Source organism: Rhamphochromis longiceps, linkage group LG15 (genome assembly GCF_057381845.1).
Source record: "Rhamphochromis longiceps isolate RC_006_pf linkage group LG15, R_longiceps_female_GT1.1, whole genome shotgun sequence".
Classification (NCBI taxonomy): Eukaryota; Metazoa; Chordata; class Actinopteri; order Cichliformes; family Cichlidae; genus Rhamphochromis; species Rhamphochromis longiceps.
The window spans coordinates 16,025,632-16,051,081 of NC_140571.1; the positions used below are offsets into that span (position 1 = coordinate 16,025,632).

General features: G+C 39.1%; 1 protein-coding gene across 3 annotated transcripts; it reads left to right on the forward strand.

Moving 5' to 3' along the window:
• Window positions 1–1,793: 1,793 nt before the first annotated feature.
• LOC146652449 (interleukin-6 receptor subunit beta-like) lies at window positions 1,794–24,483 on the forward strand. Of its 3 annotated transcripts, XM_085381518.1 has the most exons (16): window positions 1,794–2,177; window positions 7,379–7,651; window positions 7,752–7,875; window positions 7,982–8,151; window positions 8,228–8,343; window positions 10,035–10,061; window positions 11,370–11,556; window positions 12,740–12,822; window positions 12,911–13,121; window positions 13,264–13,428; window positions 14,606–14,707; window positions 16,750–16,893; window positions 16,979–17,119; window positions 20,951–21,035; window positions 21,249–21,330; window positions 23,495–24,483. In XM_085381518.1, the coding sequence occupies exons 1-16, from the start codon at window positions 2,123–2,125 to the stop codon at window positions 23,903–23,905; spliced, it is 2,376 nt and encodes a 791-aa protein (XP_085237644.1). In that variant the 5' UTR covers window positions 1,794–2,122; the 3' UTR covers window positions 23,906–24,483. The 3 variants fall into 3 exon arrangements, with proteins under 3 accessions (XP_085237644.1, XP_085237645.1, XP_085237646.1); XM_085381519.1 differs by lacking the exon at window positions 7,379–7,651 and having other exon boundaries at window positions 1,795–2,177; window positions 7,749–7,875; XM_085381520.1 differs by lacking the exon at window positions 7,379–7,651 and having other exon boundaries at window positions 1,795–2,177.
• The last annotated feature ends 967 nt before the right edge of the window (window positions 24,484–25,450 follow it).

Sequence of the window (25,450 nt, forward strand, 5' to 3'; positions counted from 1 at the left end):
GGGTCTACTTAAAGTTTCAAGTCATTTAACATTAACATAAAAGTGGCTGCCTCTGTCAATGTTGGGAATAAATTACATTCATGTTCTAACAAAAGTATTGTTGATAAAGTTATATTAAAAGAAAATTACCCCAACTTTGATATGATACATGTTAGTTTAAAAAACAAATGCGTATTACAAAGTGTGACTGCAGAAAAGTCTATGTGTAGTCTGGTGTTTTTGCAGCCACAGAGCAATGTTGTCACAGTGTCACCACTTGGTGTCCCTTGATGTGGCAACAGCATCAGAAATGTATTTGTTTGCAGGGCAGTTCCGCAAATACTATCAACATGGTTCATGGTAATCTAACCAGCATATTTCAGGAGTGTAAGGATGAACAGAGTGACACGTGAGGCCTAAAAACAACATTTTTCAGTCTATTACCCATAAAACTCAGGGAGCAGGCAACATTGCCTACATGTCACTCTTGAATATTTGAGGTACTTTTATCATTTCAAATAACATGTTTAACTGAGGCTTAAGATATGTTGGAGACATTACAGATTATAGAAGGTCTTTGTTCAGAATGTCGATGTCAGTCTGTCCACACTTAAGCTCTTTGATGTTTCAGATTTGGTATTTTCACATGCAGTGGTGCACACTGTGTAGTAGTTGTTAGTATATACTCATCTTAGCAAGAACCCAGACCTGCCTGTTAGTTTAAACTGTGATTCTAAATTAGCAATACTTGTGAATGGTTGTGTGACTTCCTGTATTAGGCCTGTGGTAGACTTGCATTCTGTCTAAGGTGTACTCCCCCTCTTCATCTTGTGAACCTATTAAAACGATCATGAATTTATTTAGTCCCTATGGACCCCAAAGCGCTTTACACAACCAGTCATCCACCCATTCACACACACATTCACACACTGGTGATGGCAAGCTACATTGTAGCCACAGCCACCCTGGGGCGCACTGACAGAGGCGAGGCTGCCGGACACTGGCACCACCGGGCCCTCTGACCGAAATAAGAAAAATAAGAGAAAACAAGCAAAAAAAAAAGAGAGAGAGAGAGCAGCATAATAAACACAACGCCATTGCATTAATCCAGCTAAGTATAAATAACAGTAAATACTAAATGATGAATGTTGTTGTCCAGCACACAGGACCGACAGCGCACAATGTGCTTTAAGGTAGCAGCCAAGAAAGGTGTGGTTTGTGTCTATGAATAGTGAACACCCGTGTGTGCGCCTGTGTGCACACCTTTGTGGATGAGCGCGCTTGTATTGAAAAGGTTTCTCCATGTAATGATCTGCTAGAGGGTGTGGGGAGCCATAGCCCTGTCTCCCAGAGCATGAAGCATGCATGGAGAAGATCCAGGCCCCAGACATCCAGAGGCCCCAGTGTACGAGAGCGATCTGTCTGCCTGCGTCAATTTCTACTACAACATTCAGGATATAACATGACATGAAATCCTGGATCGATCCTGGATCGATCAGTGGTTCAGGCTGCTGGTGGTCGTGTAATGGTGTGGGGGATATTTTCTTGGAGCATTTTGGAACCCTTAGTACCAACTGAGCGTCCTTTAAACACCACAGTCTGCCCGACAGACACAAGCCTGGAAACTGAAACAAAACTCAATAAAAACTAATGAGAGAGAAAAAAAACTCAATTAACTCTGTGTTTGAGAATGTTGCTGATGTCCAGGTCATAAAGTGCTCTGCTGCTATTGGCTGTGCGCCAGATTATACGAACTGATTTACCGGCAGTCACGTGTGGTTCGCGAGTCTCCGGAGCGGGGAGGTATTTAAATGAGCTCCCTTTCACGTCGCCGAGATAATAACAGACTGAAATAATCAAAGTTTGAAGGCGGTTGAGGAGTTACTTCACTTCCTCTTTTTCTCTCTGTCTTTCCAGTTGGGTAATACCTCCTGTTCAGTTCAGGGTTTGCTTCAGTTCCTGTTACATGATGGCTGAAATAAAGCGTTAGTTAGGAAAATGTGGCGGAGGGTCGGGTGCCGTCTATCATAACAGCCTCGGTTGAAGCCGTTGGAGTGCTTCTGTGTTGCTCAGCGGAATATCTGTCAGCTCTAAATGCATTTGAACAGCGGATTTGTCTGAGGTCTGATTACAGGATAAAAAGATGTACACTTTCCAACTTGTATTTATCCTGGCTGGAATCTCATCCATTCGTGCTGGTAAGTCAATTTTAGCATTTTATGCGTCGCATAGTTGGAAAACAAAATAAGTATTAAAGGGGTTTCCAGATATGCTGAGCAATAAAACTCAGTTCTGGGCTTTATGGGAAATGCCCATTTTTTGTTCTACTTTCAGTAATGAAGGGTAGCTACTCTTGCATGTGTGCTTAGACCCAAATTTACCTACAAATATTCTCACTTTGAAAGAATAATAACCTCCAGCATTTTAAATAATTATGATCTGAAATAAGATCAGAATCCTAAACTTTTTAACTGTATCAGAGTTTTGCTTTGAATGGTGTTATTTCTGTTTAAGTATGCATTACTAAGAATGACTCGTTTTTCTTCTAAAAGCAAAGATCCGGATAGGTGGTAACCATATGTGGCTCCATTGATTTAATAAAACACCTCATTTTTTAACCAAAGTGAACAGAACCTGATGAAATGTCTGACAATCCTTCTCCGATTACTGAAAATCAACAAATATTCTACATGGAAGTGTCCCTGCTTGTCTAAATATTTTCCATGAGGACTAGAAGAGAAAAAAAACAACAACTTATGCAATAACAAATCTAATCAGATTGAAAAGTTACAGTGCTTTTCCTTTCTAACTTGTACAAGGTTACACCTATTCTGGGAACTCCTCTAATGGTCTGTTGCTTTTCTTTATAACAGATGATCGCATTGTCCTTTTTAGATAAGTTAAAGTAACAACACAACAATTAAATATTGTAAAACTAGACCATCCTTCTTCAGTGTAACAGTTTTATCAGGAGAAATGTGCTAAATAATCTAAACTATCCAAACTACATTACAAACTACATTATTAACAAGTCTTTATACATGTTTTCCCAACTTGAGGGTGAGGTACCTCCAAAGGGCCAGGGAGACCTCCGGTAGTCTCATTGATTCATGGGACTCAAACACCATGAATCAAAGGTAAAATATGTATTAACTCTGGCGTAATATTCTTCACCGGTTTTATAAAACTATGAAATTATTTGTTAATGTTTCAATTCGATTCAATTCAATTTTATTTATATAGCGCCAAATCACAACAGCAGTCGCCTCAAGGCGCTTTATATTGTACAGTAAGTAATGTTAAGGTCGTGTCTCTGTCATGCCACCACAGGGGGCACTGACCTCTTGGAAGTCAGGGAACAGGGTACATATGGTGCTAAGCATGAGAAAAGCAGCTTGATTCAAACCAAATGCAGTGCAATACACATTTCAGACATCACACCTGTTCAGAGGAATTTTGAAGATTTAGTTTGTTATTGTTCAGTCACTAAATGTGAGTCAGAGCACCAGCGATCGTCGTTTTCACAGAAATTTCTCAGAAATTTTTCTTTTTAATTGATGACGGTGTAAGAGTTGATGCTGTTTGGAGCATGTCATCTTGTTTACATAGCAGACTCAGGGTCGTGTCAGATCGTCACGATGCTATTATTTGTAATAATGAATCTCAAAGAGCTCATGTACCGTTAATGTGAACTGAAATCTTTCTGTGGCTGCTTCACATAATAAGCTTTAAACCTGAAACTGTTAGTGAGCACTAACAGAAAGTATTGTGAATTGATAGCATACTTTCCATGAATCCCCCCTGAGGCATTCTGCAGTATGTTACAGATGCAAGGATGAGGATCAGGCGTAGGAACTTGAAATGAGACATTGTGGGAATCTGACTAAATTGCTTTCTGATCTAAATAAAGGTTCACAGGCTTCTAGATTTACATTATTCAAGTCACTGATTGTGATTGGGCCTTGGACCACCCCAGACTCTGTCTATTCTCTACTCTCAGTGCCCAAACAATAATCTTTTTTTTTTTAAATAACTATAAGCTTCTCTAAGGATGTAAGGCTTAATCTACACAAAAACAAGCAAAAATTCATTTTTCAAAAACGTCTGTTGAGAAGTGGCTCATGGGTAGGTTTTCAAAGCGTAAGCTATTGCATTTCAATTAAGTGTTATTGTTTCCAGGGTTATGGCATTACTGGCCTGCTATGCTGCTTGTCTTACTGTAGCTAGCACCTGGGATTTTCCTGCTGTAACTCATCAGAATGCCTCCAGTTAACACAGACATGGCAGTAAAAACTGTTTAAAATACTGAAGATATGTCCATCCTGCTGATTGATGATCGAGCTTTTCAGGATGATCACAGTTAAGACTCATTAAAAAAACAAAAACAAAACAAAAACTACCTGATTCAACGCTGGCTGTCTAAAATGGAAACTTCTGGTCATCAAAAAATAAGCTTTAAATGTTACATGGAACGAACCTGTTACAGCTAAAACTTGCACAAGCATGCCAAATTAAGTAAAGTTGTGAGCAAGCTATAAAGTCATCACATTAAAGGATGGAATAAGCATGATGAGTTTTTCCAGGTAAGAAAACTAACCTGGGCATGGACGGTGTTATGGTGTAGCTTTGATGAAATTACAGAACGAGTCATCAAAGAAAGTCTTGTGTATCATATCGTATTCATTTTAGGCTGCTGACATACTTGATTGACTCATTCATCTCAGTTGCGAAACTTCTACGTTGCAGCAAACAGTGCAAGAACAGCAAGAATAAGAAAAAGATTTTTCTTGATAGCTTTGCATTATTCTGGATGTTACACTGGTTATTTTTGCATTTCGAATGCTATAGATTAATGTTTTAACACTTTTAGTGATCGTGACTTTATTACATTTAAATCTTTGCATAAGATGCAAAGCCTAATTAACAAAACTTTCTCTTGTATCACATTCAGTCTCCAGTTTGCACAGATTTTTCTGCTGATTTAAAATTGTGTTGGACTAAGAAGTGGGATTAGATTACAGTTAGGTGAGCAAAAAGTCTCAAGCCACTCCTCATTTATTTATATTTTCTTGAGAAAATGGGGAAATAACAAGCTTAAAAGTCAATATTTGGTATGACCACCTTTATTTTTCAGCACAGCCCAAACTTTTAGGAATAATTCTCCAGGCTCCTTGAAGAACATTCAAAGCTCTCCTTTGGATGTCGGCTGCCTTTTTGTTCTGTTCTGTGTCAAGATGGTCCCACACTGCTCGATAAAGTTGAGGCAGATCCATGAATGATAGTGCTACATTGTGTGTTTTTTATATCCTGGTATGCTTTCACTGCATTGGTGTATTTGGGATTATTGTCAGGTTAAATAATGAAGCCATTTCCAGTCAGGTGCTTTCCAGATGATACTTCATGGTGGATCAAAATTTAGTGGAACTTTTCTGTGTTTGGGTTCACATCTCAGGTTATTTTTCAGGTTTTTGTTAACTTTTTTCCTCTTTCTTGAGGACACGTTCATGTGATCATGTGCTGCAGAGTATCTTTTTTTACTGCTTGCCACTTCTTCTTTTTTCCTCAGTTACTTTTAAGGACACACTGCACACTATGCTGACATATGCAGAGGTTTCGACTAATTCGCTCTTTGGGAACCAACTGGTTGATGCAAAATCCTATTTTATGCCTGTCAGACTGTGTTTTTAAGACTTTCCAAAAACCTAGAGAACTATTCCTTTTTTTTTTTAAAGAAAAATGACAAGAAAGTCTGATTTCCTGGAAGCAAAAATATGAAGAAATGAGAATTGGTTCAAGAAAAAGAAAGGAAGCTGGGTAAGAAGAACTTCGTATTCTCAGAGTAGCAGACTATGACCCAACCCAAGTGTAAAAAAAACCCTCTGTACAAGAGGAAGTGTGGGCTAAATACAAAAAAAGTGAACAAACAGTCGAGGCTGGTATTGTTGCAGTAAGGAGTCAGACCAAAATGTAGCACTCAGAAACAAGGGTTAAAACTAACAAGCAGCTTTATTGCTGAACTTCAACTAACCACAAAATAATGCAGGTTAAAAAATAAGAAATACACTCTTTAAAGAGGGAAAATCAACAAGAAGCAAGGACACAGCCAAGAGGAAGAACTGAGACAATATATATTCACACAGAATAATGAAGGGAAGGGAAACAGGTGGGATCACAGCTGGGGCTCATTACAACTGACAAAAGGAAATAGAAATACAAATAAGATACAAGTAAGAACAGACACCAAAATAAAACAGGAAAAAACAAAGCACAAATGCGCAGGCTTGACACAATGACAGAAAGGTGAGCAAACACTGAGAGACCAGACAGACACGGGGACACAGGTGAGGAAAGGGGTAAGAAAAGATGATGAGTTAGATAAAACCAAGACACATGGACTCAATGAGACATAATCAGAGAAGAAGAATTTAGAAGTTGAGTGCTGGAGGAAATAAAAAGAATAAAATGAAGTGGTCCTTATAGATCTTTTTTCTACTCTACCTGAGCACTCTACAAAATGCCTCAGTCACCCGTTCACACCCATTCATCCATCCATCCATTTTCTTCCGCTTATCCGGGGCCGGGTCGTGGGGCCAGCAGCCCAAGCAGAGAAGCCCAGACCTCCCTCTCCCCAGCCACCTCCTCCAGCTTACCCGGAGGAACACCAAGGCGTTCCCAGGCCAGCCGAGAGATATAATCTCTCCAGCGTGTCCTGGGTCTGCCCCGGGGGTCTCCTCCCAGTGGGACATGCCTGGAACACATCACCCAGGAGGTGCCCAGGAGGCATCCTTGTCAGATGCCCGAAACACCTCAACTGGTTCCTTTCGATGTGGAGGAGCAGCGGCTCTACTCTGAGCCCCTCTCGAATGGCCGAACTTCTCACCCTATCTCTAAGGGAGAGGCCAGCCACCCTTCGGAGGAAACCCATTTCCACCGCTTGTATTCGCAATCTCGTTCTTTTGGTCACTACCTACAGCTCGTGACCATAGGTGAGGGTAAGGACGTAGATCAACCGGTAAATTGAGAGCTTCGCTTTTACACTCAGCTCTCTCTTCATCACAACAGACCGGTACAGTGTCCACATCACTGCAGCCGCTGCACCAATCTGTCTATCGATCTCCCGCTCCCTTCTCCCATCACTCGTGAACAAGACCCCGAGATACTTAAACTCCTCCACTTGGGGCAGGGTCTGGTCCCTGACCCGGAGTGGGCACGGACGAGACCAAGACACCCATTCATGCAAGCGCTTTTTTCCTATGCTTTAGTGCTTTCTGTGAGCCAGCTGTTTTCCCTCTTTCTATGCATCTGATAACCTAAGCAATCCATCTGCCGGCTTCAGTTTTTGCTACAGAGACAAAAGAGTTTTTTCAATTACCTTAATTAAAATGATCATTTCCTCCAGGCCCCAACAGCAACACCTGCAGTGTTTACCCTAAAGATCTATACATCAAAGCGGGAGAGAACATCACGATAACATGTCAGAGCGCGTGCGATGGCACGAGCAAAATCTACTGGAAACTGAACAACGATCGCATTGATGATAGCCTGTCCAGCATGTTGAACCGCACACACACAGTCTTGTCACTCAGAAATTTCACTCACCCTCGTGCGACATTGCAGTGCTATACTGCAGATACTCAGCAAGTCATTGGAGGCACCATTATAGAAACGTACTGTAAGAAGTCATTTTCTTCCATTACCAACATAAATATAGTTGAGCATTCCTGCATTAAAGGGAAATGTAGGACATTAATAACTTAATTTCTCTTCAGCAGCAAAACCCAGAAATATTTCATGTGTCCATTATAAGCTTAATCAAGAGGAAAGCGGTGGCTTAGACAGCCTCACATGCACATGGGAGCATCACATGAATCCCCCAGTGAACTATGCCGTAGAGAGGTAAGTTTTGTATTTTCTTTCTCTTGTGTATAACAACTAATGTAGATTTTTTTTCCCTTTGTTTTAATGCTTCTTAAATTATTTAATAGATTTTTCTTTCCTTCAGTGTTTTTTATAAACAAAAGGAAATTTTACAATGCCACTCAAAGAAAACAACATGCACACTCACAGAACTATTCACACTTCGAGATGACAACATCACTGTTACCGTGAAAGCCACAACTCATCACTGGAATGTTTCCTCTGAGCCTCGTACATTTGCGCTACATGACATAAGTAAGTGACATGGATTACATTGCATATAACTATATTTATGAATGTTTTTGATGATGTTGAAATGTCTGCTACTCAGGTAAAAGTCTTCCCCCAAAGGACCTAGAGGTGGCTGACTCTGCAGGTTCGCTCTCAGTTAAATGGCGACGACTTTCTCCGTTAGAGCCGGGTCGCTGTGAAGTCAAATGCAGGAAAGTACGTTGCTCTTTCATTACATGCACAGCTGCTCACTTTGAAACAATAACAAGAATTAGTTACGACACTGCCATAAAAATGCTGAATGAAACACAACAGTTTCAATGACGATGACCACAAGTTATGTCATTTTCATACGTTAAACAGCAAGTTACATAAACAGATTTCCAGGAAGACAAAATAAAAAGGAAGTCCCAAAAAATGTGTCATCTCGATCTACAGTCATGTCAAAAAACAATTCTCCCACTGGAATTAAGAGAGTAAGCAGCAGCTTGATGCTGCTATGCAAATGCACTAGATTAACTGATGAGCAAGTGTAACTAGCACTAACATAATCAGACAGTCTTTCTAGGAATTAATTTCCAAGTAAATTCGCCTCCAGGTCAAACTTTGAAAGGACTCTTCAGGAGTCAGTTAGCATGTGAAATTTTAAACTTAATGACAGCAAAATTAGAAAACGACTGAACAAGTAAGACTTGTTTGGAAGGGATGCCAAGAGAAAGCCTCTTCTCTCTAAAAGGAACATAGCAGCACAGAAATGTTTGGCCATAATGCACACGACCACCAAACACAACATATCAGCACAAACAGCTCATAGCAGCTGTCACAGGACCTGGGCCCCTTGTAGTCATTGAGTCAACTATGAACTCCTCTGCAAGTATTCTAGAGTCAGATGGGACGAGTATATCTGATAGTTCAAGCTTTGCTGGAACCGGGCATGTGCAACCGGACAGTGATCCCAAGGACAGCAGCAGAGCTACACAAGAATGGCTGAATTTCTCTGAAAAAGAAATTAATAAAGCTGTTGCAATGACCCATTCAATGTCCAGTCCATCTGACTGAAATGCTGCGGCGGGACATTACGAGACAAATTCCCACAAACCTCAATGAAGCAATGTGAGAAGCATGTGAGAGACTGATGAAGTCAAACAGAAAATGGCTACTTCGATTTGTTGCTGTTAAAGTTTGTTCTACAAGCTATTAAATCCTGGGCTGTACTTATTTCACCTCATGTGTTGTGGAAGTTTAACTTAATAAAGCCCGCAGACAAACGGTGAGCGTAGCTGGCATCCTTTAATTAAAAAGAACAAAAAACCCAAACTTGGTGGGAGCAGCCATCGCGGGGCAAATGACCAGCAGAGTCTCTCCTGAACCCAGAACAGCCCTGGGTTTAAATACCTTCTACAGAAACAAAAGGCAGTGCACAGCTGTTTACACTCCCTTGCTACCTGATACAGTGGTTGAAAACAAAAGACTTGTCTGCTTCCTCCCAACTTCCTGAAATAAAATCACATGGCTGTTCAATGGCATGAATAAGGTGTGAGACATTGAGACCTGCTAAAACCCAAGTAAATAATGTGAATAATACATAAATAAAGGAAATTCTAATACACATGTTAATAGTTTTGCCTAGAGTCTTGTGAAAGTTAATTTAGTTGGTTAAGCAATAATGTTTTAAAATAGTACCCAATATGTGCCTTAGCTAAAGATTTCTGTCCAGAAAAAAATTATATATCTAGTCATAAACAGTATTTGCGTCATCAGATGCAAAAGTGCAGATGGTATAAACTGCTATAAAGCTGTGGAATGGGAAATAAAATGTAGACACTATATAAGCTCTTTTTGTTTCTGCCAACATGTTTGCAATATTTAACCCTTCATGGCTAACTGGGGACTTGTTTCACTTCCAGGTTTTAGCTGGAGGAGAAATTGTCGAGGTAAGGAAAAGCTGGCTTGTCTCAAACCTCTAATCTCTGCGGTATTTGAGGAATGTAGAAATAAAAACACATTTGCTGCACAGGTAGTGAAGGTAAAACACAAATTTGATAACCTGTAATCACCTAAAAATCATATGCAGTGGTCCCTCACTATAATGCGGTTCACGTTTCGCAGCCTCGCTGTTTTGCAGCGCATTGTGTTCTGCGTCCTGATTGGCTGTAGACCATTATCAATCAATCTCGTGCTGTGTCTCCTGCACAGTATAGAATGCGTTCAGGTAGTCAAATTTACATAAATCTTCGAGCTGTGGCAGTGTGACTCTGAAGAGCTGTACTGTATGTTTGTAAGTTTTCTCCCCAACAAACTCAACAATGTTGACTAAACGTTTTTGCACCGTCAAAGGCAACCAAGGGTTCCTTTGTTTTCATTCTATAATACTGGACTTATTTTTCTACGAAGGTTTGAACTTTGAGAGTGTTTAAACAAGAGATAAAAGTGTGAAAATCTTCATGCCTGTCTGAGAAAAGTGCATAAAGTGTGTAGTGACGGGTTTTTACAGCCTTAAAACATTTATAATAATTGTAAAAAAACCAAAAATTAACAAAGTCGGCTACTTCGCGGATTTCACCTAGAGCTGTACTGTATGTTTGTAAGTTTTCTCCCCAAGGGACATAAAGCTGTGGAATGGGAAATAAAATACATACATGAGGGACATAATGGATATACTGTGCTAGTTGGAAGAAACAAATAGAAAATAAATAAGCAGCATGTGATATTTCTATAGCTGAATATTTAGGCTGTATCCATAACTGACGCAATTGATTTCTCAGTATATTCATTTTTAACTTCATTATAAAATATTTTCAGCATTCAATTTTGACAGCGATTTGTTTCGAAATGTTTCTAAGAATTAAAAAATATTATAATACTAATATTATAATATTCCTTTTAATTAAGTTACAATTAATTATCTTTAGATAAGATTAAACATTACTTTTAACAAATAAAAACATTCAGCTAAAGGATGACTTCTGGCAAATAGTGGTGACATTTGGCAAGAAAAGTATTTTACTTAATGTAATAAATTATTTAAAAAGAAATCTAAAACTCCTCAACTTCAAAAAAGTTCCTTGTTGCATGGATTTTTTTCCCTGGATAATCAATTCAACAAAATAAAAAATAAACCTTTATAAATCTCGATTCTTTTTAAACATGCACCCTATAAATTTAGTGACTGTTGGTAAAAGCTTTGAGTATGTTTTAGAAGTGAAGTGATGTTCCTAAGAAGAAATGTTTGTTTCTCCTAGTGTGACCACAGTGAGACTGGAAACAATACAAGACCATATTGTCTACTAAATGATGAAGCTAATGGGTCCATCATGATCAACAATGTGGATTCCTGCACTACCTACGGCTTTTCAGTACGCTGTGTTTTGGGGAAGGCCATCTGGAGTGACTGGAGCAAGGAAAAACTACATGTGACCAAACTAAACAGTAAGCATAGGTGTAACTTTGTGCTGAACATTGGGGGGGGGGGGGGTCAAGATCTCTGAAATGAGTAAAGAAAATCAACAGCCTTGAATTGGGATACAGCCCATGTGTTTGCAACAAACCGTTTATTTTGCAAATCGAGCTCAACACTGCCCCTAGCGTCCTGGAACACTTCCGTTGTGTTTTGGAGTTTGCCTGTGTTTTGTATTTTGTACGTGTTTTGGAGTTTGCATGTTTTGTATTTTGTACGTGTTTTGGAGTTTGTATGTGTTTTGTATTTTGTACGTGTTTTGTATTTTGTACGTGTTTTGTATTTTGCACGTGTTTTGTATTTTGCACGTGTTTTGTATTTTGTACGTGTTTTGGAGTTTGCATGTTTTGTATTTTGTACGTGTTTTGGAGTTTGTATGTGTTTTGTATTTTGTACGTGTTTTGGAGTTTGCCTGTGTTTTGTATTTTGTACGTGTTTTGGAGTTTGCATGTGTTTTGTATTTTGTACGTGTTTTGTATTTTGTACGTGTTTTTTATTTTGTACGTGTTTTGGATTTTGTACGTGTTTTGGAGTTTGCATGTGTTTTGTGCTTTGGAATTTGTAAGTGTTGTGGAGTTTGTACATGCTTTGTCTCTAGGGGCCACCTTAGGTTTGAGGCCCTGAGAGGGAACATTATCAAGGAATGTTAAAGGAATGAAGTCTGAAACATTTTGAGTTGCAGGTTTGGACTTGAATGTGATAATACAAAGTCAAAAGTTTAGTCTTTTATGCTGTGTAATATGACTGTAGTGTTTAAAAAAAAAAAACCCTCCAGAGAACCGATGTCATGTAACACGAAGATGAGGGTCAGTCTACAACTTCTGCAGCAGAATTACTAAAAATAATGAACTGCGATGGACTTGCGGTCTTTGACGTACCCCGCAGCTCACATCGAGAGAGCTTGGATAGGCTCCAGCTCCCTCCGTGACCCCGAACTGGAGAGGCAGTTCACAAAGTGGATGAATGATTGAATTATTCGCTGTAAACACGTAGTTGTTTGCAGCGGTTACCATGAGCTCCAGGATATTATTTAACGTGTGAACAGACACACTGCTTTCTCCTTTCTTGGCTTCAGACCAAAACCGTTGACAGTTTTCAAATATAATAATATTCCTGCCTGCGTAAAATAGTTTTTCTTATTTTGACCTTTTACAGAGAATCATGTCAACCTGCGCCTGTGGAGAAAAGTGTCTGAACTGGAAGAAAATGGACTTAGAAAAGTCCGTGTCATGTGGAAGGTAAGGAAATATCTCATTGGTGTCTTTAAACAGCAGATTTCTGTATGTTCTATTTTTTTATGTGACAAGCTTCAAATTATCCACACAGGGTATTCCTAAAGACTGTGGAGGCACATTTGATTACACCATAAAACAAACTCATGACAGTGAACACATGACTGGAGGGAATTATACCTTCTGTGGCAACACAACTTGTGATGTTGTTGTAAACCAAGATGCACACAGAATAAATCTCACAGTCTTCCAGAATAAAGAAGTTCTTGTGGTGAAGTCCGTTTATGTTCCGGCCGTTGGAGAGAGTAAGTTTAAATGCTTTTTACTGAGCATTTTTAATGGGCAATTATTATTGATGTACCAGATTGCTTCAGTTTAATGGACAAAGGCTTTGCTGTGTTGTCAAGCAATTTGCTTCTTTTTTCTTTCACTTTATCTAATCGGCAGGCCTTCCTCAAGTTACCAACATCCAGACCTTATCTGATGACAAAGTTATTAAGGTCAGCTGGATGGCTCCTATGCAGCCAGTCAGTGGGTATAAAATTGACTGGACCCAGGATGGAAGTCAGTACCACTGGAAAGAGAGCGAGTACACGAATGTAACACTCAGCGGTACGTTAGAGAGCAGTGTGATAACGATAAATTGATGACAGGCTGATAGATGGATGTTTAATAAATTCCAAGGGAGCCTTGTGGCTGGAATCTGAGTCATGCCGATTTATTGGCAAAGACATGATCCATTTGTGTCTTATCTTCCAGCATCATTGGTTCATGGGTGTAGCAAATTATGCATAGCCTGGGTGAGATAGATGTTAAAAGCTGCTCTGTAATCCATTATACATTCTACAGAAAAACAGTTATTTCTTGAAAACTGTGTCCTGAGATGTGTTGCAGTTTGCGGTGTTTCTTTGTGCTCAGTTGTGTTTAAGCAAGCAGAGGAACAGCCAGGCTAAATAGATTTACTCACAATGTTTCTGTGAAGGTCTGGTTCCACGGACCAGGTAAAATCTGTTTCTTGTTTTTTTTTAAGTATTAGAAAAGACACTATTTTTCAAAGGTTAACAAACAAGGACAATCACCGAAATAGATCCTGTATTTGTATTCTTCATTTCCATTTAGTTTTTGTAGGTCTGCTTCAATAGCATCTGTGTTTACTTATGCTAGGAAGCTGCTTATTGTGAAGCTATTACTTAATTTTTTCTTGTTTATCACAGTTCTCACCCAAGTGCCTTTCATAGTGTCCCCACTTTTATTTCTTCTACATTCTAACCCTGTAGTCATCTCAGGGCTTCTCAAATCTTCTCTCATAACTCTTTGGATGCCTTCAAACCTCAGATGAGGAAACAGATGACCTAAACTATTTAATTATAAGCATAACTGTTAAAACAAATAAATCATTCTCATCCATTGTTGCACACATATTAAATCTGAAACGTATACTAGATTATAATAGATACTAATCCCAAGAAGCATTTCATCATATAAACAGATCATAAGAACCACTTCACTTGGTGCACTTGGAGCTTTGGTATGTTTAGATTACACAGCTTTTGGTACTTTAGTTATACTCTTGATAGGCTTCTAGCTAAAATATTACCATAGCTAAAGGCGGTATCATATAAAGCATAGAACAAATTCAAATTTGGCACTAACAGCACAAAACTCCTCTAAGGGATGCACGTAATCACTGTTGAGCTGTGTGGCTAAAAAGCTAAACAAGTATGCTGTAACAGTCACTTGCTAGTTCTCTGTCATCAGTTTTCAGACTAGTCTTCCCCCTCTCTTACAGGCCTCCAGGAAAAAAAGCCATATAATATCACAGTAACGCCCCTCTTTGATGACAAGACAGGTCAGGGCACAAAAGTCCTTCATGTTTGCTCCAGTTTTGGAGGTAAGTAATTCAGATGTTTGGATGTATACACTACCAGCAAAGGTTTGGACACACCTTATCATTTAATGATTTTTCCTTGTTTTTATGACTATTTACATTGTTCTCACTGAAGGCAACAAAACTATGAATAAACACATATGGAATTATGGAGAAAACAGTGCTGTCAGCGTTAATGTTGTTAAAAATGACGTTAACGCCATAACTGCAACCCATAACCGACTGGCTGCACGGCGCAAATGCATTAACGAGCTAACTGCGCTGAAGCGTTGACGCCGTGCAGCCCTCACACGGGGCGAGACGCGTTAACTCACTAACAGAGATTTGCGTTAATGCGGTTATGGCGTTAACGTCATTTTAACGAGATTAACGCTGACAGCACTAGTAGAAAACAAAAGAATGTGAAATGATTAAAAAAATGTTTTATATTTTAGATTCTTCAAATTAGCCAACCTTTGTTTTGATTACTGCTTCACACACTCTTGGCATTTTCTCGATGAGCTTCGTGAGGTAGTCTCCTCAAATGGTTCTCCAACAGTCTTGAAGGAGTTCTCAGAGATGCCGAGCACTTGTTGGCCCTTTTGCCTTCACTCTGCGCCCATCTCATCCCAAACCATCTCGACTGGGTTTAGGTCAGGTGACTGTGGAGGCCAGGCCATTGGGCGCAGCACTCCATCACTCTCCTTCTTGGTCAAATAGCCTTTACACAGCCTGGAGGTGTGTTTTGGTGTCACTGTCCTGTTGAAAATCTAAATGATGGTCCAACTAAACGCAAACTAGATGGGATGGCATGTCGCTGCAGGATGCTGTGGTAGCCATGCTGGTTCAGTGTGCCTTCTATTTAAAATAAATCCCTAACAGTGACACTAGTAAAGCACCCCCGCACCATCACACCTCCTCCATGTTTCACGGTGGGAACCATGCATGTAGAGACCATCTGTTTACCTTTTCTGCATCACATGAAGACATGGTAGAACCAAAAATCGCAAATTTGGACTCATTAGATAAAAGCACAGATTTCCACTGGTCTAATGTCCTTGTGTTTTTTGGCCCAAACAAATCTCTTTTGCTTGTTGCTTTTCCTTAGTTGTGGTTTCTTAGCAGCTATTTGACCACAAAGGCCTGATTCATACAGTCTCCGCTGAACACTTGATGTAGAGATGTGTCTGCTACTGGAACTCTGTGTGGTATTTATCTGGGCTCTAGTCTGAGGGGCTGTGAACTTGCGATTTCTGAGGCTGGTGACTCGGATGAATTTATCCTCAGCAGCAGAGGTGACTCTTGGTCTTCCTTTCCTTGGGCGGTCCTCATGCGAGCCACTTTCATCGTAGCGCTTGATGGTTTAAGGCGACTGCACTTGGGGGACACGTCTATTTCTTGTTTCTCTTTACTTAGCTGGTTGGTTCTTGCACAACTGCAGTAACCAACCAACTGATGGTCCCAACCTCATTAAGAAAGCAAGAAATTCCACAAATGTACCCTGACGAGGCACACCTGTGAAGTGAAAACCATTTCAGGTGACTACAACATGTAGCTCATCGAGAGAAAGCCAAGGGTTTGCAGCACTGTCAACAAAGCAAAGGGTGGCTACTTTCAAGAATCTTAAATATAAGACATATTTATTTATCATTTTTTTCTTTGCTACATAATTCCATAAATGCTTGCTTCATATATTTGATGTATTCAGTATGTATAGGGGTAGGCAACTCCAGGCCTAGAGGGCCGGTGTCCTGGAGGTTTTAGATCTCACCTTGGGTCAACACACCTGAATCAAATGATTAATTCATTACCAGGCCTCTGGAGAACTATGTCATGTTGAGGAGGTCATATAGGCTTTTAAATCAGCTATGTTGGATCACGTACACATCCAAAACCTGCAGGACACCGGCTCTCAAGGCCTGGAGTTGGACACCCCTGATGTAGAAAGTAGTAAATATAAAGAAAACTCATTAAATTAGAAGGTGTGTCCAAACTTTTGACTCATTCTGAAACAGTACTTTTTAAAATGCTGTCCCAAGCTGATGTTGCCCATGTCGCTCCTACAGATCCAGACAGCATTGCTATCACAGTTGTACCTAGCTACCGACAAGCCTTTGTGAGCTGGAATACGAAATCACTGAAGGAATGCAGCGGTGCTGTTCAAAGCTATACAGTCAACTACTACAAGACGCAGGATGTACTGTATCTCAGTGAGTACGCAACGCACTTGTGCGAAGTTTGCACACTTTCATATAACGCAACATTCATAGCATTTCTTTAATGGGTTTCTTCCAGATGTTACTGTGGATGGCAAAATGAGGAACGTCTCTTTAAAAGATCTGAGTCCAGACACCCAGTACACCGTCAATGTCGATGCCAGGGCTCTGACCGGAATATCAAAAAGCAGTGATGAGAAATTTACAACCACAAAATTTGGTAAGTGGTCTATAAGAGCTCTGACTTAGAGGAATGATTCAGAATGAGCCTGTGAGCGGATTATCTTTGGTTTGGTGCACCCAATACCACCCTGATACTAAGTTGGTGAATAATCAACAGATGCATCAGCACAATAATCATGCTTTGGCATGTCAGGCCAGTAAAGATTGTTATTTCAGTCAATAGTGACACAGTTTTATTTTTTCGTTTTGTTTTCTGGATTGAACAAAATACAGCAAAAAATGTTTTTGCTTAGTTTAGTCCATTCAATGTCTGTGTAGTTTTATTTATTTTATGTTTTTTAGCAACCTTTATATTTAAATCCACTCAAAACATTCGTGAGTTAAATAACTCAATGGCTGTTGTTACCAGTCATGAACCTGTGTTTTCCTACAGTCGAGCTTTAACCAAACACAGCTCAACTGACTCATAGCAGTAATAACAGCCTAATCCCGACATCAGTGCCAAATATTAAAATTTGATGAGCCTCAGAGAAAATCTCTTTATGGCCTCGATCCAAAGCCTTTGTGTTTTCCAGCAGTTACCTTGGCATGTATCTAAGGACGCAAACAAATAAAAACATTCCTGAAAGTCAGAAACAGGATGCTGCAGTTTTACTGCTCTGAGACCCACAACAGCACTTATTTGCTGACGGCAGACTTGACAACTGCAGAAAAAGTTTAATAATTAATGACGGATCATTTATTTTCCATAAAATATTAATTGTTTTTACAGACAAAAAGGCGTGGCAGGATTTACTTTGCTATTGTAATATTATCTACAAGTCTATGACCATGGGCATTGCCATGGTCGAAATTGGTCACAGCACAACAGCAAAAACTGAACCAAAAACCTAAAACTCAACAACTACTCTGGTTATTAAGTGGTTTTGAATCTCCACATGCAGTCATGGTAACAAGAAAGTACACTCTCTTTCAGCTCAGGTTTTTTTGTATCAGGATATAATACAAGTAACGCAGTCGTTAGCAGGTCTTAAAATTAGGTAAATGCAACATTAAAGCAACTACAAAACATGACATATTATGCTGTGCCATTATTTATTTAACAAAGTAATCCAAAAATGCAGTGTACAATTAGACAGTGCAATTAGGTAAATGAACAAGTATGGCTTGTTTAGAAGAGTTGCACATGGCAGTTAGCTTAGGCATGCAAAGTTGCACCCGAACAAACCGAGACTTCCTGTCCTTTGGATGAAACCAAAGTGGCGTCATGAACTGGTCATGTAAGGCAGGCAGGAATGGACCCTAGATGCAGACTCATGGAGGTGAAAATGAACTCAGAAAGTTTTATCGGTTTTATTGCTGGATGGCTGTACTACAAAACTAACTAAATTTGGAATATACATGAAATTAAACACGCAGGTAGGCAGAACACATGGTGGGGAATGAGGGAGAACGCTGGACAGAGGGAAACAGAGGGCTTTAATATGCAAGGAATGACAAGGGAACAGGAAACACATGGGGAAGACAGCTAAGACAAATTAGACATGACGAGTGAGAGAAAGCAAAACTAAACACACTGAAGAGGGAATGCAAGATTTTCACAATAAAACAGGAAACAATGGTGATGACAATGATGACAGGCTGAGGAACAAAGATAAACATGAAAGGCGGGGAGACATGAAATGAAACACAAGGATGGGAAACCAGGCACAAAGACACACACACAACCCACATAAACACAGACACACAAAGAGGGACACAGAAGGACACAGACACAAGGGGAAATGTAATATTCAAGGAACTAAATGGGGAATATAAGAAACTCAATACGGAATAACTAAGACTACTAATGAAAGTGACTCAGGTCTGTTGCCCCAAAGGATACAGGAAATGTGCTGATTTCCACGACATAGTCATGTCTGATTTTAATGCATTTTCCTCTAAACGCTTGATGATTACTGACGTCATGACTTTTAGCCTCATTGTTTCTGCAGAGAGATTTCTCTAGAACAAAACAGTAAAGCATTTACAGTATATAATTTAATGAAGAAAAAACAGTATATACCTCTCTGCAGAAACAATGAGGCTGTATCCTTTGGGGCTACAAACCTGAGACATTCTTCTAGAGAAGTACGTCATGCAGCGGGTTGACGGGAACAATGAGGCGACTGCTGAATGTTACAGGTACTGTCAGAAAGCCACCAAAGGCAGATTACAGTATATAGGAGTGATACACCAGGCTTGTGATGTTCTCCTTTATAGTGGACAGAAATTATTTTTTGGAGTGGAACAAATAATTTGTGTGGCATCTTATTTAATGCAGAACACCTGATTGTTATTTAAATAGTTTGAAATGGTTATTTAAAAAAAGGTAAAAGGTAAATGGCTGCAAATAACTTTGTTGTCTGCAAAACTTGTGCAGAGGATTTTAAAATTAGCAATTTATATTTGCATTTAAAGTTATGAAATATGATTCATTAAACATGTTTATGGTTTTTACAGTAAAAAATATAACTTTTTCTACTCGGATTTTATGTTATTTGTCTAATTTTAGATCTATTGTGTTACTACAGTTTGTCTAAATGAAAAAACTGTAGATTCAGACATGTGAGGTTGTGCTGAAAATAATGATACCAAACAAGGCAAAGTAAATAGTTTTTAAAGGTGAACTATAGCAGTAAAATCAAAAGTAGTCAAAAACGGCCAATTATAGTCTGGACCCAGAAGGTTAAACATTTTTTAAAGTAATGCAATAGTTACTTTTCCTAGTAACATATTACTTTTAGAATCTTATAACTCAGCTACTAACTCAGTTACTTTTTTGAAGAAGTAACTGGTAACTATAATTAATTACTTTTTGCCCAACACTGGACATGAGAGACTGATAAATTCATACCGAAAACAATTACTTTACATTTGTGTTGCTAAATGTGTTCTACGAGCTACTGAGTCACGAGGTATACTCGGTCTTTCACACAGTGCTTCTTCATTTTCACTTTTTTTAGACCATTTCACAGTGTTATATGTCACGAGCTGCTGTTGATCTCGGGTTATATTTACCTAATTTCGAGACATAAACAACACTTTAAAGTCATTTATTTTTATGTACACTTAAAATGGTACAAATGATCTATGTCTGGTGCTGATATCACCAATTTAAACCGTGAGAAGCAAGTAAATGGCCTGTATTTATATAGTGCTTTACTAGTCCCTAAGGACCCCAAAGCGCTTTACATATCCAGTCATCCACCCATTCACTCACACATTCACACACTGGTGATGGCAAGCTACATTGTAGCCACAGCCACCCTGGGGCGCACTGACAGAGGCGAGGCTGCCGAACACTGGCGCCACCGGGCCCTCTGACCACCACCAGTAGGCAACAGGTGAAGTGTCTTACCCAAGGACACAACGACCGAGACTGTGTTTGAGTGTGAAGTTGATTGGCTCATTAGGGCAAGGAGGGCAAGAGGAAGAGGTTTGAGCCACCCTTGCGATAAACACTTGTCTGTCTGGGTAGAACGTCACCCAGATAACAGTCAAGAAGTACCTGAAGCCGTCTTGACGTTGATTCACCTCCCTTTGGAACTATTTATCAACCATGAGAAGACACTGTGACAGATTGCCAGCCGACGGTTGATCAGTGTTAAGATATTTGTTTGCGTGCTAAGAACTAAGATCCTAACCTCTAATGTTATGACTCACTGGACTAGTATCTGAATTAAACCGAATGTTATGAACTTTTTCTTTTCTTTGCTGTGGTAATACTAATTATTTAAAATTGTATAAATCCAGTCAGTGATTTTTTAAGAGTGTTTAATGTCTGTTCTGCAAAGTGCTCAATGATCAATTGAAATGTCTTTAACAGATCCAGGGCTTGTTACTCCACTCAGTGTCGCTGGAAGCGTTATCATCTTCCTGGTGTTATTTCTCGGATTATGCATTGCTGTTCAGTAAGTTTCAGTCTCTTTTTGTTATTGATGATTTGTTACGAGCTCCTTTTGAATGCAAACACTGAACCAAAAACATTTCCAGGCCATCAATAGTGGAAGACAGGCTCTGATGTGTTAAGACATTGTGGTCATGTTGTGATTACATTTTTGGCACCAAACACTTCTACAGATTTCTTCCTAACGATGTGTTAATGATGTGTGTTATTTGTTTAGATGGAAGAAATTCCAGGAGAAGCCCGTGCCAAATCCAGCCCTCAGCTCTGTGGGTGTTTGGGCATCGCAAAGTCAACAAAAGGTGACGAGGATGTCATGGCCCTTGATTTATAATGATGAATTTTGCGGGATGGGGCGGTGATATTTTCACATGTAGTTTAGGCTTTTGAGTTATTGTTTCCTCTTCTCATTTTTACTTTGTTAGTTTGCTTTCTCATTTGTCTTCTTTTAGTTTTTCAGATTTATTTTTGTCCCCACCATCTGTTTTGATTATGTGCACATCTGTCCTGTTTTTCTCCCCGTTTCTAATCCCAAATCACTCCTTGGTGTATAAATAGTCCAGTCGTTGTGTCTGTTCACATGGGTTTTCTAGATTTTCTTTGTGCTCATGTGTCTCTGCTTGTTTTTAACTTCACTATGTGTGTTATTATCTGAGGCTGTCCAGTGGGATGCATTATATCTGCATTAATGTTGCTGAAGAAGTTGCATGATTAAATTGTAGGTTTTTCATTGTCAAGCAAAAAAAGGTAGAAATACATCAGCTTGTGCTTTCTTGAATTGTAGAGAAGCTGAATGTTATTCTATATTTCTGCTAAAGTGACTACTTGGTAATTTACTTTCACATTTTACAGTGTGAGGGTTTTCTGTTTTACCTTGTCACATGTGTCAGCAAACTGAGTCTCTCTGACTTTGTTGTGTTGAATGAAAAAAGCTGTTTAAGATGTTTTTTCTTGATCATTGCACATCCACCTCAAATTTCTGAGATCTGAAAAAAAGATTCTGTGATTTAATCAAAAAGTTAACTACCAAAATCTGGCGGCTGGATTAATAAAAAATAATAATTGGTATTTTCAGTTGTCCTGAAAGTGGTTTTCTGAATATCATCTTAAACAGTTTCCCCCCACACTTCCTGAGGCCTATATTATAAAGGAAGTTCAACACAACCAGGCTTTCTTTGCCTTAGCTGGCTTGACAAAACATAAAACCCCAGTTGGAAATAAGCACTCAGCACTCTGATCAGGTTTATTAAAAACTATAAAAATTTGTATCCCACGGAGACACAAAAATCCCTTTAGTTTGTCAGAAATTAGTATTATGAAATTAGTTTGACTGAACAAGTATTTTTGGTGTGTTCTGTATTTTTGTAGTCACAGTTCTAGCAGTGAAGACAGATTAGGCTCAAGTATAAAAATATGCATACATTCTTTGTATTACCAAATCCATATATGCACGTTTACAATGCAATGATGGTGCGATACATAGTGTGTAACTTTAGAGCTGGGCTTAGCTTTATCTCTAGAGGAAGATGGCCTTACATTTGACTCTATTCAGTGACTCCAAGGTGACTGTAAAATTAGCCCACATGAATATTTGTGCTGATATGCTATGTTTGCATAACTGCAGAGAGCTCTAATATGTTCTGATGGCACTTCAGGTTTGAGTATAGTCATGCAGTCAAATACAGTCAAATGACACTGAGCAACATTTAGTAAGGTGCAATGTCTATAAATTCCTCAACTACTCCCAATGATAATCTCCAAAATCAATCTTACTGGGCTGACGGATATCGCAGGTCCATGAATAAACTGTCTTATGTGTTTGCTCCATTTCTTCAGTTTTCATTTTCTGTAATTTGTCAGATTACAACTGAAAAATCTGATCTAAAAATCAAATGTAAAATTTGGTGGAATTCGAGCTTCAGCGATTAAAACAATTCAAGTTGGAGGATTTTAAATGACCCTTTTCTCCCCTCATGTTTTTTTATGACAGCTATCACGGTCCAGATTCATAAGCATTCATGTGCTGCTCTTTATTTACCTGTTGCCATGGGGAATCCTGGTATCAGAGCTTCACCGATGATTGCTATCCTCTTTCACGCATGCATTCTTCACTCAGGGTGAACATAATCAGGGCTGTTTCAACTCTCTGAGTTTATAGCAACTCAGAGTTTATGCTTTGTTGAACCTGCTTTCTGGAATGGCACACAGATGTTTTACAGATGTTTTTTGTCATAGTTTGAAGTTTCTGTCTTGAACTCATTTATGTGTCCATGCACTGTGACTCCTTTAACATCTTCCCTCTTCCAGAGGTCCTCTATCCTGAGTTATCATGTCTATGTAGGGTTTAGCTTTCACTGACTACAGAAACAATCCATGCCCGAGTCTTGATAATATATAAAAGCTGCTGTAATTCATCCTAGCTTTTTGTTTTACGGCTCCCTTCTGTCTGTGTGTTTGTATCCATAGGGAATCTGCTTCCAGCCATTCAGAAATCCATCTGAAAGCCACTGTGATACAGTATACCCAGAGAAAGCGCAGAGCACATCTACCCCTTCATTAGTTACAGGCTATGATACTAACACAGCCAGTGAATACATAGTGGACTACGCAAACTCAGGAATGACTCTTGGTCTTTATACGGAGGATGAAAGTCCAGTTGAACCTGCAAAGACGCCTCCCTCTCCTGGAGAATCCACTGCATTAATTTCCTCAGACAGCAGCACAGCCAACCCCTATCGAAGTCAGAGTTCTGGGGAGAGTCCTGTCCCGGAGACTGAAAAACTGAGTAAGCACGTGCCAGTAAAACAGCAAGAAAAGGCATTACTTAAGACCATATATGTCACATTAGACATGATTGAACAAGATCATAAGAGGTGAGAGCAGTGAAGGTAAATGATGCAGATAGATTTGCAGTCAGTCAGCTGTGAAAGAAATAGATATGGTTTGATATGACTGTGTGTGTGTCATTAAGTTGCCTAGCACTGTGGAACAACAGGATACAAACATGTTTAACCGTTTTTGTGTATGTAGTAGCTGCTTTATTAGGTCATCTCAATGTATTCAACCGTACAGGAAGAATAGGTTTCATTTAATGTGAAGAGATGAAAAGATTTAAGGATATGAGTTATCACCACTGAAAATATGATATAGTGTTCCCAGGATTTAGCATTCTAGACATGCTTTGCTATGACACTGATCCTGGTTTTATGTACAGTCTGTATTATAGTATTGTGATATTTTGTTGTAAATATTTTAGCCATGTATTATATGCTTGATGTTTGTTGAGGTGTGACTCGCTGCATTTCTTTTTGCTTTATCGCTTTGTGTCATTTGTAAACTGGAGGAGTCATTAAAATGTAAATGTTGTTATTGTGTTGATAAATATTCACCGTGCAGAAGCGTCTCTGCCATATGTCTTGTAAACAGACAAAAACAAAAAAGTATGGAATAAAGTGAATAAATGTTGTACTTGACACCCTGTTTTGTTATTTGATGACAAAATGTTTGAAGTATTCTGCATGTAACCATATATTAGTGTGAGCAAGGCTTTGTAATGTGCATGGCACTGAGTGTAATTGGAGAAACCACAGTACACATTCATAAGAAAGTGAGCCAGCTCACTTATATTTTCCACTAATGCACTGTTAGACTGGTGAAAGGGAAAAATGTGTTAATATTTCAAGATAAATTATGCACACATACACCAGTGTTCTATGGTGTTGTGTGGTGTACACTCACCTCCTCCATGAATTTGGCATAAACAACAGGATTGGATATATCCTGTCTTGTATCAGTGGTGCAGGCTGCTGCTGCTGGCGTATGGTTATGCGGGAAAATTTTTCAATCACAAAGCTCAGATCATCTCAAACTAATTTCTTCAACATGACAGTGAATTCCCTGTATTCAAATGGCCTCAACAATCATCAGAACTCAATCCAAAATAGCAGCTTTGGGAGGTGGTGTTACAGGGGATTTCCATCATTGATGCAGTCGGCAAATTTGCACCAGCTGTGTGATGACATCATGTCAATATGAACCAAAATCTCAGAGGGATGTTTCCAGCACTTTGTTGAGTCTATGCCACAAATAATTAAGGTAGCTCTGGATGTAAAAAGAAAGTCCAATCCACTGTGTCATACGGATTTCTATCACTGTTTATTGTACTGCATACGTCTCACTTTATCTGGTTGGTGTAAAGAGATCTGCTGAAGTTGCCAATAAACTTTTGAAAACCTTTCAAAACAGAGCCAAACGACATGAGACAACATGCAATAAAATAAATACTAGCGATACAAGATATTATATGTATTTTTTAAGCCAAGTAATATCTACCCCACAGCTAAAACAGATAATCAATCAAAGACATGTAAATCTGTCAAAATAAACTAAAAGAAAGGTATGAAATATAAAGACAGAAAGAAA